The sequence below is a fragment of the Chenopodium quinoa genome, unplaced genomic scaffold (genome assembly GCF_001683475.1).
Source record: "Chenopodium quinoa cultivar QQ74 unplaced genomic scaffold, ASM168347v1, whole genome shotgun sequence".
Taxonomy (NCBI): Eukaryota; Viridiplantae; Streptophyta; class Magnoliopsida; order Caryophyllales; family Amaranthaceae; genus Chenopodium; species Chenopodium quinoa.
In genome coordinates this window covers 4966652-4980908 of record NW_018744616.1, presented here as the reverse complement: position 1 = coordinate 4980908, position 14257 = coordinate 4966652, and the positions used below count along the sequence as shown (strand labels likewise).

At 34.5% G+C, this 14257-nt stretch overlaps 1 protein-coding gene and 1 long non-coding RNA gene across 8 annotated transcripts; one reads left to right on the top strand and one right to left on the bottom strand.

The window, feature by feature from the left end:
* Window positions 1-5396: 5396 nt before the first annotated feature.
* On the bottom strand, window positions 5397-10807 carry LOC110700078. 7 transcript variants are annotated; one of them, XR_002507111.1, is made up of 8 exons: window positions 10541-10794; window positions 10292-10452; window positions 9458-9612; window positions 9276-9354; window positions 9072-9153; window positions 8349-8538; window positions 7907-8046; window positions 5397-5652 (listed from the first exon to the last, which is right to left on the bottom strand). It is a non-coding gene; the product is annotated as an uncharacterized LOC110700078 (long non-coding RNA). The 7 variants fall into 7 exon arrangements; XR_002507113.1 differs by having other exon boundaries at window positions 8349-8481; window positions 10541-10791; XR_002507114.1 differs by having other exon boundaries at window positions 8349-9153; window positions 9276-9364; window positions 10541-10807.
* A 1775-nt stretch (window positions 10808-12582) lies between these two features.
* LOC110700088 lies at window positions 12583-13203 on the top strand. Its single transcript, XM_021877586.1, has 2 exons — window positions 12583-12696; window positions 12919-13203. Exons 1-2 carry the CDS (start codon window positions 12583-12585, stop codon window positions 13201-13203), a joined length of 399 nt encoding a protein of 132 aa, XP_021733278.1.
* The last annotated feature ends 1054 nt before the right edge of the window (window positions 13204-14257 follow it).

The following is a 14257-nucleotide window of genomic DNA, read 5'->3' as shown; positions in this document are numbered from 1 at the left end:
GAATTGTGTCTGCAATGCAACTACAGAAGTTGGTTAAGAAGGGTTGTCCTTTTTTTTTGTGTAGTGTTCAAGAGGTTGAAAGTGAGGAAAAGAAAGGTGAAGAGGGTATTCCTATTGTAGAAGAGTTTCCAGATGTGTTTCCGGATGAGATTCCTGGTATGCCACCAGTAAGGGATGTTGAGTTCACTATCGACCTAGTGCCTGGAACTGGACCTATTTCTAAGGCTCCATATAGGATGACTCCAGCTGATTTGAGGGAGTTGAAGACCCAGTTAGATGATTTGTTGGAGAAAGGTTATATTAGGCCTAGTTCATCACCTTGGGGAGCTCCAGTATTGTTTGTGAAGAAGAAAGATGGAAGCATGAGGTTGTGTATAGATTATCGAGAGTTGGATAAGGTGACAGTGAAGAATAAGTATCCATTACCAAGGATCGATGATTTGTTTGACCAGTTGAAGGGAGCAAGGGTCTTCTTAAAGATAGATTTCAGATCGGGTTATCACCAATTGAGAATTGCGGAGCAAGATATTGCAAAGAGTGCTTTCAGGACCCGTTATGGTCATTATGAGTTCACAGTGATGCCATTTGGTTTGACCAATGCACCTGCAGTGTTCATGGATTTGATGCATAGGATTTTCAGGCCATACCTGGACAAGTTTGTGGTAGTGTTTATTGATGATATTTTGGCCTACTAGTTGTTGGCCCGCGCGCTACGCGCGCGGTCCCCTTATTTGGTGATCCATGCTCAGTGATTAATGTGTAATTAGTCGTTGTTGTATGTGTAGGTTATTTCTAATGTTGTCTTGGTAACGGAGTAAGGTATCTGTTACCGTTAAACAAAGACGAAATTTGATATAATGGATTATTTTGCTAATGAATTGATGTAATGTACGTGTGTGTAATTAGAAAAATAATAAATTACTCATGATTTCAAAAATCAAAAGTAGTAGAAGTTATTGTGAAATTGTTTATTCAAAATTTAATGGGCTATTAAATATTTTGGTGCCCAAAACAGTTATTATGAAATAGAATCGAATTTAAGAACTTTGCTTTGAACGAATTAAAATAATTATTATGAATTAGAATTGAATTTAAGAACTTTGTGTCAAACGAATTAAAATAAATCACTTGGGGCATCAAATGTTGAAAAGATAAAAGCTATATGCTTACACAATAATGTCTTTTGCATCATCATAAATAATCGCATGCAGTCCCCTAATTTGACAATCTCTAATTGGTTATTATCATTCAATTAGCTTATGTTTTATGTTAATCATAATTTTATCGGTTTATTGTAATAAATTTATGTGTATTTATAAGTGTTTTTGAAAAATCATCAAACGTGTAATTCTTGATAATGTGAGTGGTATTCAACATGTTAATAATATATCCAATTTCTCTAAACAATTTGATTTAGTAACTTATACGGTTATAAATCATAGTTATGTAGAAAGAGTCTTCATTGTCTATATATTTTGAACAATGAGTCTTGTTTGGAAACATGTTATATTGAGGTGTGTTGGCTGAATTGAATGAATCTGATTTCTTTCTATGCAACAAATTTATTGGTGTTTCAATGTCCATGTAGCAGTTACACTTCAAGTTAACATTCACTTAATATTATACCTACCTTGGTTGGTAAATTGTCAATGAAATAGTCAATAGGAATATTAATGGTGACTGTGACTAAAATTGATTGATTAATGTTGAATGTCATAGACTATTTATTTATATAGCAGGTTGAGCTATGTTGAAGCTAACAAATTTAATAGGGTGAAAGGATTTTATGACTTATTTATCTAAGCATTAGTGGTTGATAATTGTGAGTTGTCATATGAAATATTTTTCGGAGTCAAGTATCAAATTCTTTCGATCATGGCGATTGGAGGATTGCAAACTGGGTGTTGCGATCAGGGCGATTGGAGGATTGACAAATTGGGTGGTACGATCAAGGTGATTAGAGGATTGTTTTCTTTTTCTCCCTATTTTTTTTAACGGCATTTAAAATTACAGGTTGCATTTAATTTGCTTCCTTATCAAACATTCCTTCTTTTATTGGCTTATACTCTTTCTCTTACTCTCTTTTTTTCCTAATCTTTCTTGTCCTTATTCCATCCTCTAAAAGCCTTTGAAAATCATATATAGCACTTTATCCTTCTTCCCTTAGCTTATTCCCCCCTCCCCCCTTTATATCTCTCGATTTCTCTTTATCTCCCTCTTTTCTACCGACCTCCCCTTTTTCTTTCTCCCCTGACCTATCTCTCTCTTTATCACTCTATCTTTCTATCTCTTGACATGGATTTTTTTTCTTATTATTGTATATCTTTCTATTTTGACCCTTATATATCTCTCTCTCTTTCTCACATAGGCTCTTTTTCTATCTCTCATTCACTTTTTCTCCCAACCCTTTTTACTCTCTTTATTTCTCTTCTCCAGACTCCTCTCTGATCCTTTGGGGCCTTTTTCTCTAGCTCTCTTTCTCCCAGCCTTTATTTCTTTCTTTAGAACCCTCTCCTCTTCTGGAATGTCCTCTCTCTCTCTCTTTTCTGGATTGCTCTTTATCACTCACCCGACCTCACTTTTCGCCCCTTTATCTTTCTTGGTTTAATTCTTTCTCTCGACCCCTCTCTATATTTAGTTGTCTGGAGAAGGGAACTTTAGAAGGATTACTAAATAATTTTTGTATTGTTATATTAAAAGAACTATTTCATATAAAAAAAAAACACTATATGTCTAAGCCAAAATCTTCTCATCAAAATTAAATAATGACTCTTAAAAATATTTTCTTGTGATATGGGTGATAGCATTATTAAATTTAGAGTATATTCTTGTTTATAATATCTTGTATTTATATTTTCAATTGAGTAAAATATAACAAAGGATATTATTCCTGACATATAGGTAAAATTTGAAGTCCAGTAAAATTTTATAAATTTATACATACTAACAAAGAATAAGCTCATTTATCCTTATAAGAATAAAGATGATGAGTCATTCTAATCATAATACATGTATACATGTGACATAAATCTAATATGTGGTTAAAACTCATTCATAATTAGTTTAATCATTTATTCATTTTCCATCATCTTTATGATTTTGTATAGTTTACACAATATTTAATTGTCTATTTGCATGTCATATTGTTTTTGTGAAATAAACTATACTTTAATAATGTATTTTTCGTAGTTCAATATTATTTTAAAAAAAATCCTATGAAATCGTTTTAATTTTTTTTTATCATTCTTTCTTTTAATTATGAATTTTGCTAATATTATAAAGTCAATTCTTATTTGCTCCTACTTCCACCTTTTCTCTTTCTCACACTTCCTAAAGTTCTCTTCATTCTTAATTTCTTCCCTCTTCATTATCTTGTATTCTCCCTAATATTTTATGCAAAAATAACAACCATTGTTAGTTCACCTTAATTTACCACACTAATTTTATATAATAGTTTTTTACCAAAAAAAAATTCATTAGATATCTCACCTTAAGCAAACTTTCCTTTAAAACTACAAAAAAAAAAGTCAATTTATAATCAAATAGACTATGCTTTATACATATCTATGTGATAAAACCATTTTGTTACAAAAATTACTCTCATATAAGAACAACAACTATAAAACCTCTATCACATACAACTTAATACATACATCCTGTATTAAACCACTCTATGCTTACATTATATATCTCCTCCAAATCATAAATAAATTAATTATCAATTGTAATCCCCGACCTCTCTTTTTTCCTTCTCTCTCCTTCCTATCATGATATCTCCTCTTATAACTTGCCATCTCTCTCCCTTAGTTCTTTTCTCTCTCTTGACCCTTTTTCTCTCTCTCAATTCCTTCTCTCTTTCTTGGTCTTTTCTTACCAAACTTCTTTCTCTCAACACATCTCATTATCATATTTTCCTTTCCCCCTCCCTCTCCCCCTCCCTCTCCCTCTCCCCTCTTTCTCTCTCATTCCCTCTATCTCTCAACGCATCTCACTCTATAGCCCTCCTTCCCCCCTTCTCTCTCTCCCTCGCCCCCTTTCCCTTCGGCTCCTTTCAGCTCAATCTATTTTCTATCTTCGTTCTTGTCTTTTATGATTAAATCTAACCTAGATGTTCTTTTCCTACTTGATGTTTTCTTCATCTATAATGAGCCTCGTCCAACCAGCTCTCAAATCATTTCAATTTTGATCAATTTGATTGTCTCAACCTAATAATATTAGAGAAAGTCTCTTCTTACTTATATTATCATCTTATGCTTTCATGTAGTCCCTAGAAATTGCCCTCTGCTCTCTTCCTACTATCTTTGTCTCGCATCCTCATCTCTCTCTCCCTTTTGGCCTTTCCCTTGTGTTTTGTCTTTTATATTTTTGAAAATTTTATGAGATCAATTTCTACTTGCTTTCCTCTACTCCTTCCTTTTCATTCTATAGCTTTCTCTCAATCGTCTATAGTTGTGTAAATTAAGTCTTTAATAATGCACTTTTTATTTCATCCTCAACTACGCAATATAAATAAGGATGTCAGTGGGGCGGCTCAAGTAGGAGACTCACCCCATCCCCCCCACCCGTGAATAATGAGTCTCGATTTGGCGGGGTGATTGGGCGAGGATAGGGATAATAATCATACCCGCCATGGGAGATAGGACAGGGGTGCTTGTCATTTTCATTATACCCCCGCACACACTTCGTACCCGTTCCACCCCCACCTCATACCCACTTCTATCTATATATTTTAAAACAAAATAGTATACTTTTATACTATTTTATAAAATAATTATGTAAAATAAAATATTAATTATAATACTTTATAATACACTTATATTATAAACAAAAAAGTGTGTCATATTAAAATTGATTTTTTTTAAAAAAAAAATTGTAATATATATTAATTATGTCGGATTGTGTTATTTGTATATTTGAGAGGCGAAGATTAGGTGGGTCTTGGATGGGGATTAAATGGGTCTTTCGTGGGAATTAGTTGAGGATATATATCTAAGTGGGGGTGGGGCGGGGATGATTTTGGAATTGTACCCGCCGCAGCGGGGATGAGGATGAATTTTGGACCTGCTGCGGGGATAAGATAAAAATGTTAGGTGGGGTGGGGATGGGAAGATCAACATCTGCCCTGCCCTGCCCCATTGACATCCCTAAGTGTATAAATGGTCTATCATATGATTATGCATTAAGCAACAATAAAAAAGACAAGAGTTAACGACATAGTATACAAATAAAACCTAGCTGTTGAATTTGATTGATTTTTTTGCTAGAAAAATGAGAATATAAATGAGTTTATTTAATTCAGACATAGTGAAGATGGATGGGAGTCAAGTGGAAAATCAGAGTTAAAAAAAATAAAAAAAAAAATCCAACAAATAAATAACCCAATACGAAGTATTTTATAAGAAAAAATTTATTCTTAATCAGAAAATAATGAGTGGAACTCTATTGTAACAGTGTAATAGCAAGCTATACTTCATACAAGTATTTAACAACAATAACTAAAATTGACCAAAAACAAATTCATTAGGTTCCAAGGACAACAATCAAATCTACCTCTGCATGTTAAATACAAACAATTAAGCCCTAAGAAAGTAAGGATCCACCAAGCTGATATTTCACATTTTGAAGATCGAGTATGGGCTCCCTTGCGTGAACCTGCTTTTTAAAATCAACAATACCACATCAATGAGGGACCAATACATATCAAGTAAATATAGTATTTATTCCATTCACCTCACTAAACAAGGTACGTATTTTGATGTCAACCTCTCAATTAAGACGTTATTTACTCAAATTAAAACAACTTGGTTCTAACTGATTTTGTCAAGTTATTCTTTAGTTTACTCACATGAAGAGCAACCATCAAAATCATAATCCAAATTCTTCGTGAAAGACACGAAAATTGGTCCCAAAAAGAGGTTCAAGTTGATTAATATTTAGATGCACTCTTACTGCAATTTCAATTCATATATTCCATACGTACTTGGGTTTATAAAATAAAAAATTTCACTCTATACACACAATCTTACCAAAGAACATCTCATCTTCATCGTTTCCTTCATTAACAATTAGACATAACCACATAAGTACTATTTTCCCTCAAAGATCAGTGTCAATTTTTATATCTAATTATCTTTTTATGGTTGTAAACAATATCATTAAATTGATTTGAAACTATTCAACTACTAATATAAAACACAATGCTTGAGTTTTGAAGGCAAAGTCATCTTTTGGGCAAGAGTATTGAATGCCTAATACTATTATCACCCCATATACTCATGAAAATAGAGAGAGATCATTGATAGCTAAAACACTTAGATAATCAGTATAAACACTGTAAATTTTTAAAAGCAGCAACTAAAGAAAAACCTTCAAATGGTCATTAAATAGCTTGATTAACAGAAACCTTACACAAAATTCAACATTAACAATGTAGCAAAGAGAAATCCAGATCCATAAGAAAAATTAACAAACACAATTTCAAAGCAATTGAAAAATTACAACGAAATTATGAAAATAAAAGAAGGATTTAGAGAAAAAATTAGCTTAATTTTTCGATAGAGGTAGACCATCCTCTCTAACTCCGTCATCCTTTTTGCACGATCAATTGACAAAATTCAAAAATAATATCAATAATCGAACATCAAAATTCATGCATGAAAATTGAAAGAAAGAAGATGAGCTGATAGATAACAAAAACGAGGCTCAAGTATGAAAGTAGTTCAAATTGCATCATCAAATGAACAAAAAGATGGAAAAACAAAAAAAAATGGTTACCTTCAGTTCTTCACTAAAAAAAATGGCAGTTATTATAAGAAATCCAAAAGCTAAACCAGAACTATTAATTTGGTGCCCTGACACAATTAACAACCCATATACAATCAATCTAGACATAATTTAGTGGGTAAGGGTCATTCTATTGATTTGGGCAAAAGACTCGTGGGTTCCAACACTACCAGGGTATCACATCATATCATCCATTTAACAAACTGATAACATGCCCGTGATGGTCTCTGATCTCATTAACAATGGGGACGAGTGGTATTTACTGAAACTGAACATTTTACTAATTAAAATGGTTCGGACATCTCTCTCTCTATCTCTCTCTCTCTCTCTCTCTCTCTCTCTCTCTCTCTTGGACTTGATCACTTAGACCGTACTCGACCACTGCTCATCCACATTGCCTTCCTAATTCAGTGGGTAAAGTTCCACAAATGACACTATTCATGAATGGAATTTCCAACTACACAATCAACCTTTACCAAACATACACATTATAATAATAGTATATGCATAGTGGTCAATTTAGACCAGGCATCTATTCTCATTTGTATAATCCAAGTTTAGAGGGAGTCTGTATTACTATTACCCACGCTTAGTAATCTAGGTTTCCATAAAACAAATCATAATCTATAATTTTTTTACACTCTAAAAATGGTTTGAACTCTCCCTCTCCTTCCCTCCTTCCCCCTCCCTCTCTCTCCCTTCCTCTCCCTCCCCCTCCCTCTCTCCCCCCTCCCTTCCCCCTCCTTCCTTCTCTCTCCCTTCTTTCTTCTCCTCATCCCTCCCCCTCTCCCACCCTTAGTAATCTAGGTTTCCATAAAACAAATCATAACAAAGCATAATATAAAATTTTTTTACACTTTAAAAATAGTCTAAAAATTTTCACACTTTAAAAATGGTTTAATCTCTCTCTCTCTCATGTTTTTACAAAATATACAAAGTTAATCCTATGTGTCCCTCCTCTTTTTGGAAAGTACTTTTTATGGTATCCTTGGGCTTCTTATCAAGTTGTGTCAATAAAGCCTATGACCAATGCAATCAAATCAATACATAATCAAACTAATAATACACTTTAAAAATAATCGATCACATAAGAAAACAATAAAGAATGAAAGCATCAACTTACCTCGAAAAGAGAACCCGCTGATTGGGGGAAAGGAAACCTGGAATAGGAAATGGTGAAGAAATATTAGTGGTCTAACACCAGGAAATCCTTGCTGATGCTCTGTATTGTGAAATCAACGGCCACATCTTGCAGTTAACAACCTAAAAAGCATAAGAATAAACAAAATCAGGTAATGTTGATAGCAAATTTTCCTTGTCAATTTTTTGGAAATGATAAGGAAGGGTGAGTATAAAAAAAAAAATTACAAAAAGTAGCAATCACCTGATTGTCTAAGATTTTCAGAATTGTTTGTGCTAAAATATTTGGTAATTTTCCAATTTTTAACAGTCTGTCACATTTCTCATGAATAGTTGAATTATAAAATTTTTGAAAACACTTAATTACGAGTTATCCAAAAGCAAATTGATAAATATGAACAAACAATCAAGAAGAATAGTAGAACCTGGACAACGACATCATCGTCAGCGGTGGTCATGTTAACGGCAACGTGAGACAAACTGATGAACCCCATACCCCGAATCTCCCTCTCTTGCAACACCATACTGAATGGAGTTTTTGATTTTCTTCAGGAGTACCTAGATTGTGAAGTTGATATTCGATGATCACAAAAGAAAACATCTTCAGCTCAGGAGCTGTTTAAAAGGAAGAGAAAAGAGAAAAGCAATTACCAATTGAGGCAAAACTAAACCCTAAAGTCGCTACCAGTCGATTGAAAAATTAAATTACCCCAATTCTCAAAAATCCCACAAAATCAAGTTGAATTTGAGTTCCTTAAACGATTCAAATTCATCACCCGGAGAAGGTGAAAAGAAAGCAAATTTAGAAGCCCAACTGACAATTATTTTTATGATGAACTTTAGATTGAATAATTGTTATTCGATAATTACAACAATAAAAAAGGAAAAAAAAATGTTTACTTGAGTAACCGGTAAAGGATTAAACATTGTAAAGTTTGATCATGTGTGTTTCAAGACACTTACTTGTGGAATATCTTTCAAGAAAAAATAATTAATAGGTCTCAAAAGCTTGTAAAGAGCTGTCACATCCAATTAATGCACAATTAAACAATAACTCCGTCCCAAAAAAAAAAATTGTAACATATATAAGAGTAGGCTAAGGATAGATATTAGATATACAACAATTTGCAATAAAAAGTGAAGGATACCATCTAATAATCTGCTTCTTGATATAATTGCATAAATACATCCAGGATGAACTACATTAACTGTTATATCAACCCCATCATCCTGATCAACAAAGGGATTTTCATTAGAATAATTGATGTTGTATTCTGAAAGCTGCAGAGCAGTACATGATCAGAGGGCTAATGTCATTTTCTTACAAAATCAATCAACATCGTATGTGTTACCTTAAGTTGTTTTGCTAGCTCTCTGGTATGCAAGATTGTAGCAAGTTTTGATTGACAATATGCAGCAAATCTGGAGTACCTGCATAATACTGATTAGTGGATGAGTGCAATCAATGCAAAGTTACAACTGTTAACTATGCACATATGTTCGCCCAAAAAAAAAGTAATAATGTTAAATTTACCTTAATGGATTGTTCAGTTCATCAAAAAGGATTCCTTCACGATATGTGAATCAATGGCCTTCTGATGCAATATCAACAATCCTCCCCTCTTCATTGCTTTCGAGTACAGTTATTCATTGTGTCCAACAGCAGATGTGTTAGCAAAAAATGACCTGCTGATAATAATAAGGCAATGTAAAAAAGCATGAATAAAATCATGGAAATAAGAGGTATAATTAGCCTACAAAATGTAGATCACAAATTCTTCGTGTAAGACTAAACAGAGATGGAAGAGGAGAGAAGCAATGGATGCACCGAACAGCCACATAAAAATGACACAAGTTTAACTTCCTTGATAAGGCTTTCTTTTGTTTATCTAGTAGTCTTAGATATCCCCTTCTTGGGCCAGATTGGGATATCACTATCATCTCCAGAATCCATCAAAGCTATATGTAGATATTATGAATTTGGATAAAAGAATACCATGAGCATGTAGCTGATTAAAACGCCCTAAAAAATCAATTTCAATCATGATTAAAGACACACCAATCACAGGATTGTTCTTTTCACCCGAAATTTGCTAAGGTCTGTGAATTGAACTTAGCTAAATTCATCTAAACACATGAGCCAAAACTGTACTTAAAAGCCCAAGATTGAATCTGGCCTCAAAATTTGATCCAGAACATATATTGGAATCTAAAAACCCTAAAACTAACAAAAATTGAGAATTAAACAAAGTACTACAAAAATTAGCACAAAAAGTAGCAATTAAATACGAAAACACGCACAAATTAAAAACCAGTTCCAAAAGAAACAATGATTTTTAAGAGTTTGAATAAAAATTAGCTCACAAACCTCTTGAAGCATCCGGGTTAGCTTTTCAAGCGCTACAAAAGAAATCGAACATGAATGGTTGACAATTATCCTGCGAAAAATCCTTCAATCGTATTTCTATCACTGAAGTTATTGTAGTCGATATTCTTGTCTTCCTCCAAAACTTCGATCATGGAGCCCAACTGACAATTATATTCATAATTTACCTTAGATTGAGAAATTGGTATTCGATAATCACAACAATAAAAAAAAAGGAAAAAAAATGCTTACTTGAGTAACCGCTTCAATGGCTGAGGGAAAGGGGACAGTATTTGATGCCATTTTTGGCGATTTGAGGAAGAAGATTGGGGGGAAAAAAATGAGAAAACAGGCAAGAGAAATAATGGGGCACAGAGGACGACGAAAGAAAACCGAAAAAAATAAGTAAATAGCCACGCGTCAGCCCGCTGAGAGCACATGGAATGTCAAAGCGAGAAGACCGAAATAGCCCAGTCAACCTGGTCAATCAGGGAAGGGTGCTAGGGGCATGGGAGGGCAAAACCGTCAATCTCCTGTTTATAAGGAACAGTAAAATTGCTACAGCCTTGGTGCTTGGGGCTTTTAGAAGAATTATAGATTCAAAGGATGAAGAAGAACATAAGGAGCATTTGAGACAAGTGTTGTCATGTTTGAGGGGGCATCAGTTGTATGCCAAGTTGTCTAAGTGTGAGTTTTGGTTGGAGGAAGTAGTATTTTTGGGCCATGTGATTTCCAAGGACGGAGTTGCAGTGGACCCAAGCAAGATTCGAGTTGTGAGTGATTGGCCAACCCCAAAGAATTTATCGGATGTAAGGAGTTTCTTGGGTTTAGCAGGCTATTACAGAAGGTTTGTGAAGGATTTTTCAAGGATCGCGAAGCCCATGACAAGTTTGATGAAAAAGGAGCATAAGTTCTCATGGACCCAAGAGTGTGAGGAGGCATTTAAGATCTTGAAAGAAAGGTTAACCACAACACATGTGCTTGCTTTGCCGGATGGAAGTGATCCATATGACGTGTACAGTGATGCATCGAAGTTGGGATTGGGATGTGTGTTGATGCAAAATCGAAGAGTGATTGCCTATGCCTCGAGGCAGTTGAAGGTTCACGAAGGGAATTACCCAACCCACGATTTAGAGTTAGCTGCAATAATGTTTTCCTTGAAGGTTTGGAGACATAACTTATATGGGGTGACTTATAGGATTTTCACGGACCATAAGAGTTTGAAGTACATTTTCACCCAGACGCACTTGAATGGGAGGTAGAGACGATGGTTGGAGTATATGAGTGATTATAAATTGGATATTCAGTATCATGAGGGAAAGGCTAATGTGGTGGCAGATGCATTAAGCAGAAAGTCAGAGCATACGGTGAATGAGATGGTAGTACCAGATCAGTTGTGTGTGGAATTTCAGAAGTTAAACTTTGAGGTAGTGGGGCATGGTGAAGTGGCTAGGATGTTGAGTGCCTTGGTGGTTCAACCATCCATTTATGATGAGATAAGGGAAAGCCAATTGGAAGATGAGAAGTTAAAGACAATAAAGAAGAAGATTGATGAAGGAGAAGTGTTGGATTTCACCATTGGTGATGAGGGAAGTATTCGATTTAAGGGAAAATGGTGTGTACCGAAGAATCGTGATGATCTGAAACGACGATTGGTGGAAGAAGCCCATAACTTTCCTTATTCAATGCATCCTGGAGGGGATAAGTTGTATAAGGACATGAAGAAGACTTTTTGGTGGCCCAATATGAAGAGAGAAGTGGCTGAATTTGTGGCTAAGTGTTTGACATGCCAAAAGGTGAAGAATAAGCATCGTAAACCTCAAGGAAAGGTCCAATCCTTGGAGGTGCCCAAGTGGAAATGGGATTCGATTTCTATGGATTTTGTGGGAGCCTTGCCAAAGACCAAGGCAGGGAATGACACTATTTAGGTAATAGTGGACAGGTTGACGAAGTCAACAGCGTTCATACCCATGAGAAGTACTTGGACCATGGATCAGTTGGGAAGAGCATATGTGAAGTTTGTGGTGAAGTAACATGGGGTACCCACGGATATCATTTCGGATAGAGATTCAAGATTTGTGTCTAACTTTTGGCAAAGTTTGCAAAAGGCAATGGGAATTAAGTTGTTAATGAGCACATCATTTCACCCAGCGACAGATGGTCAAATGGAAAGAACAATTCAGACATAGGAGGACATGTTGAGAGCTTGTGTGATGGAGTATCAAGGGTCTTGGGAAGACCACCTGGATTTGATAGAATTCTCTTACAACAACAGTTACCATGGAAGCAATAGAATGGCACCGTTTGAAGCATTGTATGGTCGGAAGTGTAGAAGCCTAGTGTGTTGGAATGATATAAGTGAGACTATGGTTCTTGGACCAGAGATGATTGAGGATATGGTGAAGCAGGTTAAGTTAATCCAAGAAAAGATTAAAACGGCCTAAGATCGACAGAAGAGTTATGCAGATCTGAAAAGGAGGGAAGAGGAGTACGAAGTAGGAGAAAAGGTTTTGTTAAAAATTTCACCCATGAAAGGGGTGATGAGGTTTGGAAAGAAGGGAAAGTTAAGCCCAAAGTACATAGGGCCATATGAGATCATTCAGAAAGTGGGGAAAGTGGCTTATAAGTAGGATTTGCATAGTGAGCTAGAAAGCGTTCACAATGTGTTCCATGTGAGCCAAATCCGAAAGTATATTCCTGATGTGACACATGTGTTACAACCAGAAACCATTGAGATGGATGAGAATTTGACTTATGAGGAAAGACCAGTAAAGATTCTTGACTCTAAGGTCAGGAGCACAAGGAACAAGGAAGTGAGCATTGTGAAAGTGTTGTGGTCAAATCAGAAAACTGAAGAGGCTAAATGGGAAGTTGAGGCTGATATGAGGAAACGCTACCCAGAGTTGTTTGCCTAAGGTCAGTGGTCGAGTTACGGGGGCGTAACTCCTTTTAAGGGGGGTAGAGGGCGATAGAGTTTCGCGCGTCTATTTTTCGAGTCATTTTTGAGTGATTTCGAGTCTTATTTAAGTTTAGTTGGAGTCTTGAGTCAAGTTAGGATGTGCATGAACCAATAATTTCAAAATAATTTTCGTTTCTTTTGGCTAAGTTTCGGGTAGACTGTAATACCCCGTATTTTCATACGTATTTTCCTAATTAATTATTATTTTCTAAAAAGGGTATTTTAGTAATTCAAATTACTATTTAAATCATGGAGCCAAAATGATATTTGAATTTTGGCGCCAAAAGTATTTTAAAAACAAATTATTATTTTGGATAAGATTTATTATCCATTTATCCTATTTTAAAAACCGGATTATTTAGATATTTCAGATATTTTAATTAAGGCAAAAGCTATATTTTATTATTATTTTAATAATTCCTAAAATCCCATATATTTAACTAATAAATTTCGGATTTTCCTATGTGAAGATCTGATTTTATTAGTTAAATTATTTGGTGAATATTTGATATTTTATCATTTAATTATTTTATACAATAAATATTATTTACACAATTATTTTAATTCCTTAAAACTAGCAAAATAATTTCCTAAGTACTAAATAGGAGGGCTGAAAATATGAGCTTGGGAAAGCTCAAAAATTTCTGCCATCCCATGTAGATTTTGGGAAAAATATTTTGGTAATTTGTATTTTTAATTTTCTCCTTAAAATCTCCTATTTTCCTTAGTTCTAATTCTCCATCTTTTTAATATCCAATCATTATATTTTCTTGCCATTCATTCTTCTTAATTATTCCCCAAGTAATTCCAATTTCCTTAATATTTTTCATGACATACATACCTTCCATATTCAAGTATACACAATCTCTTCAATATTAAAACTTTCCTTAAATCTTTAGTCACTTCTCTAAGTAATCCCTTAAACCCTACTTACCATAATTCTTCCAATATTTTCCTACCATAATTCTTGCATGAGCTAGCCTATAAATACCCCTTCATACCTCTCACAT

Bases quoted from the DNA above. Each gene is read 5' to 3' on its own strand.
- LOC110700088 (XM_021877586.1), top strand. From the start codon at position 12,583: ATGGCACCGTTTGAAGCATTGTATGGTCGGAAGTGTAGAAGCCTAGTG. The intron at 12,697-12,918 runs GTTAAGTTAATC...GCTTATAAGTAG, and splicing joins TTGAGGATATGGTGAAGCAG to GATTTGCATAGTGAGCTAGA.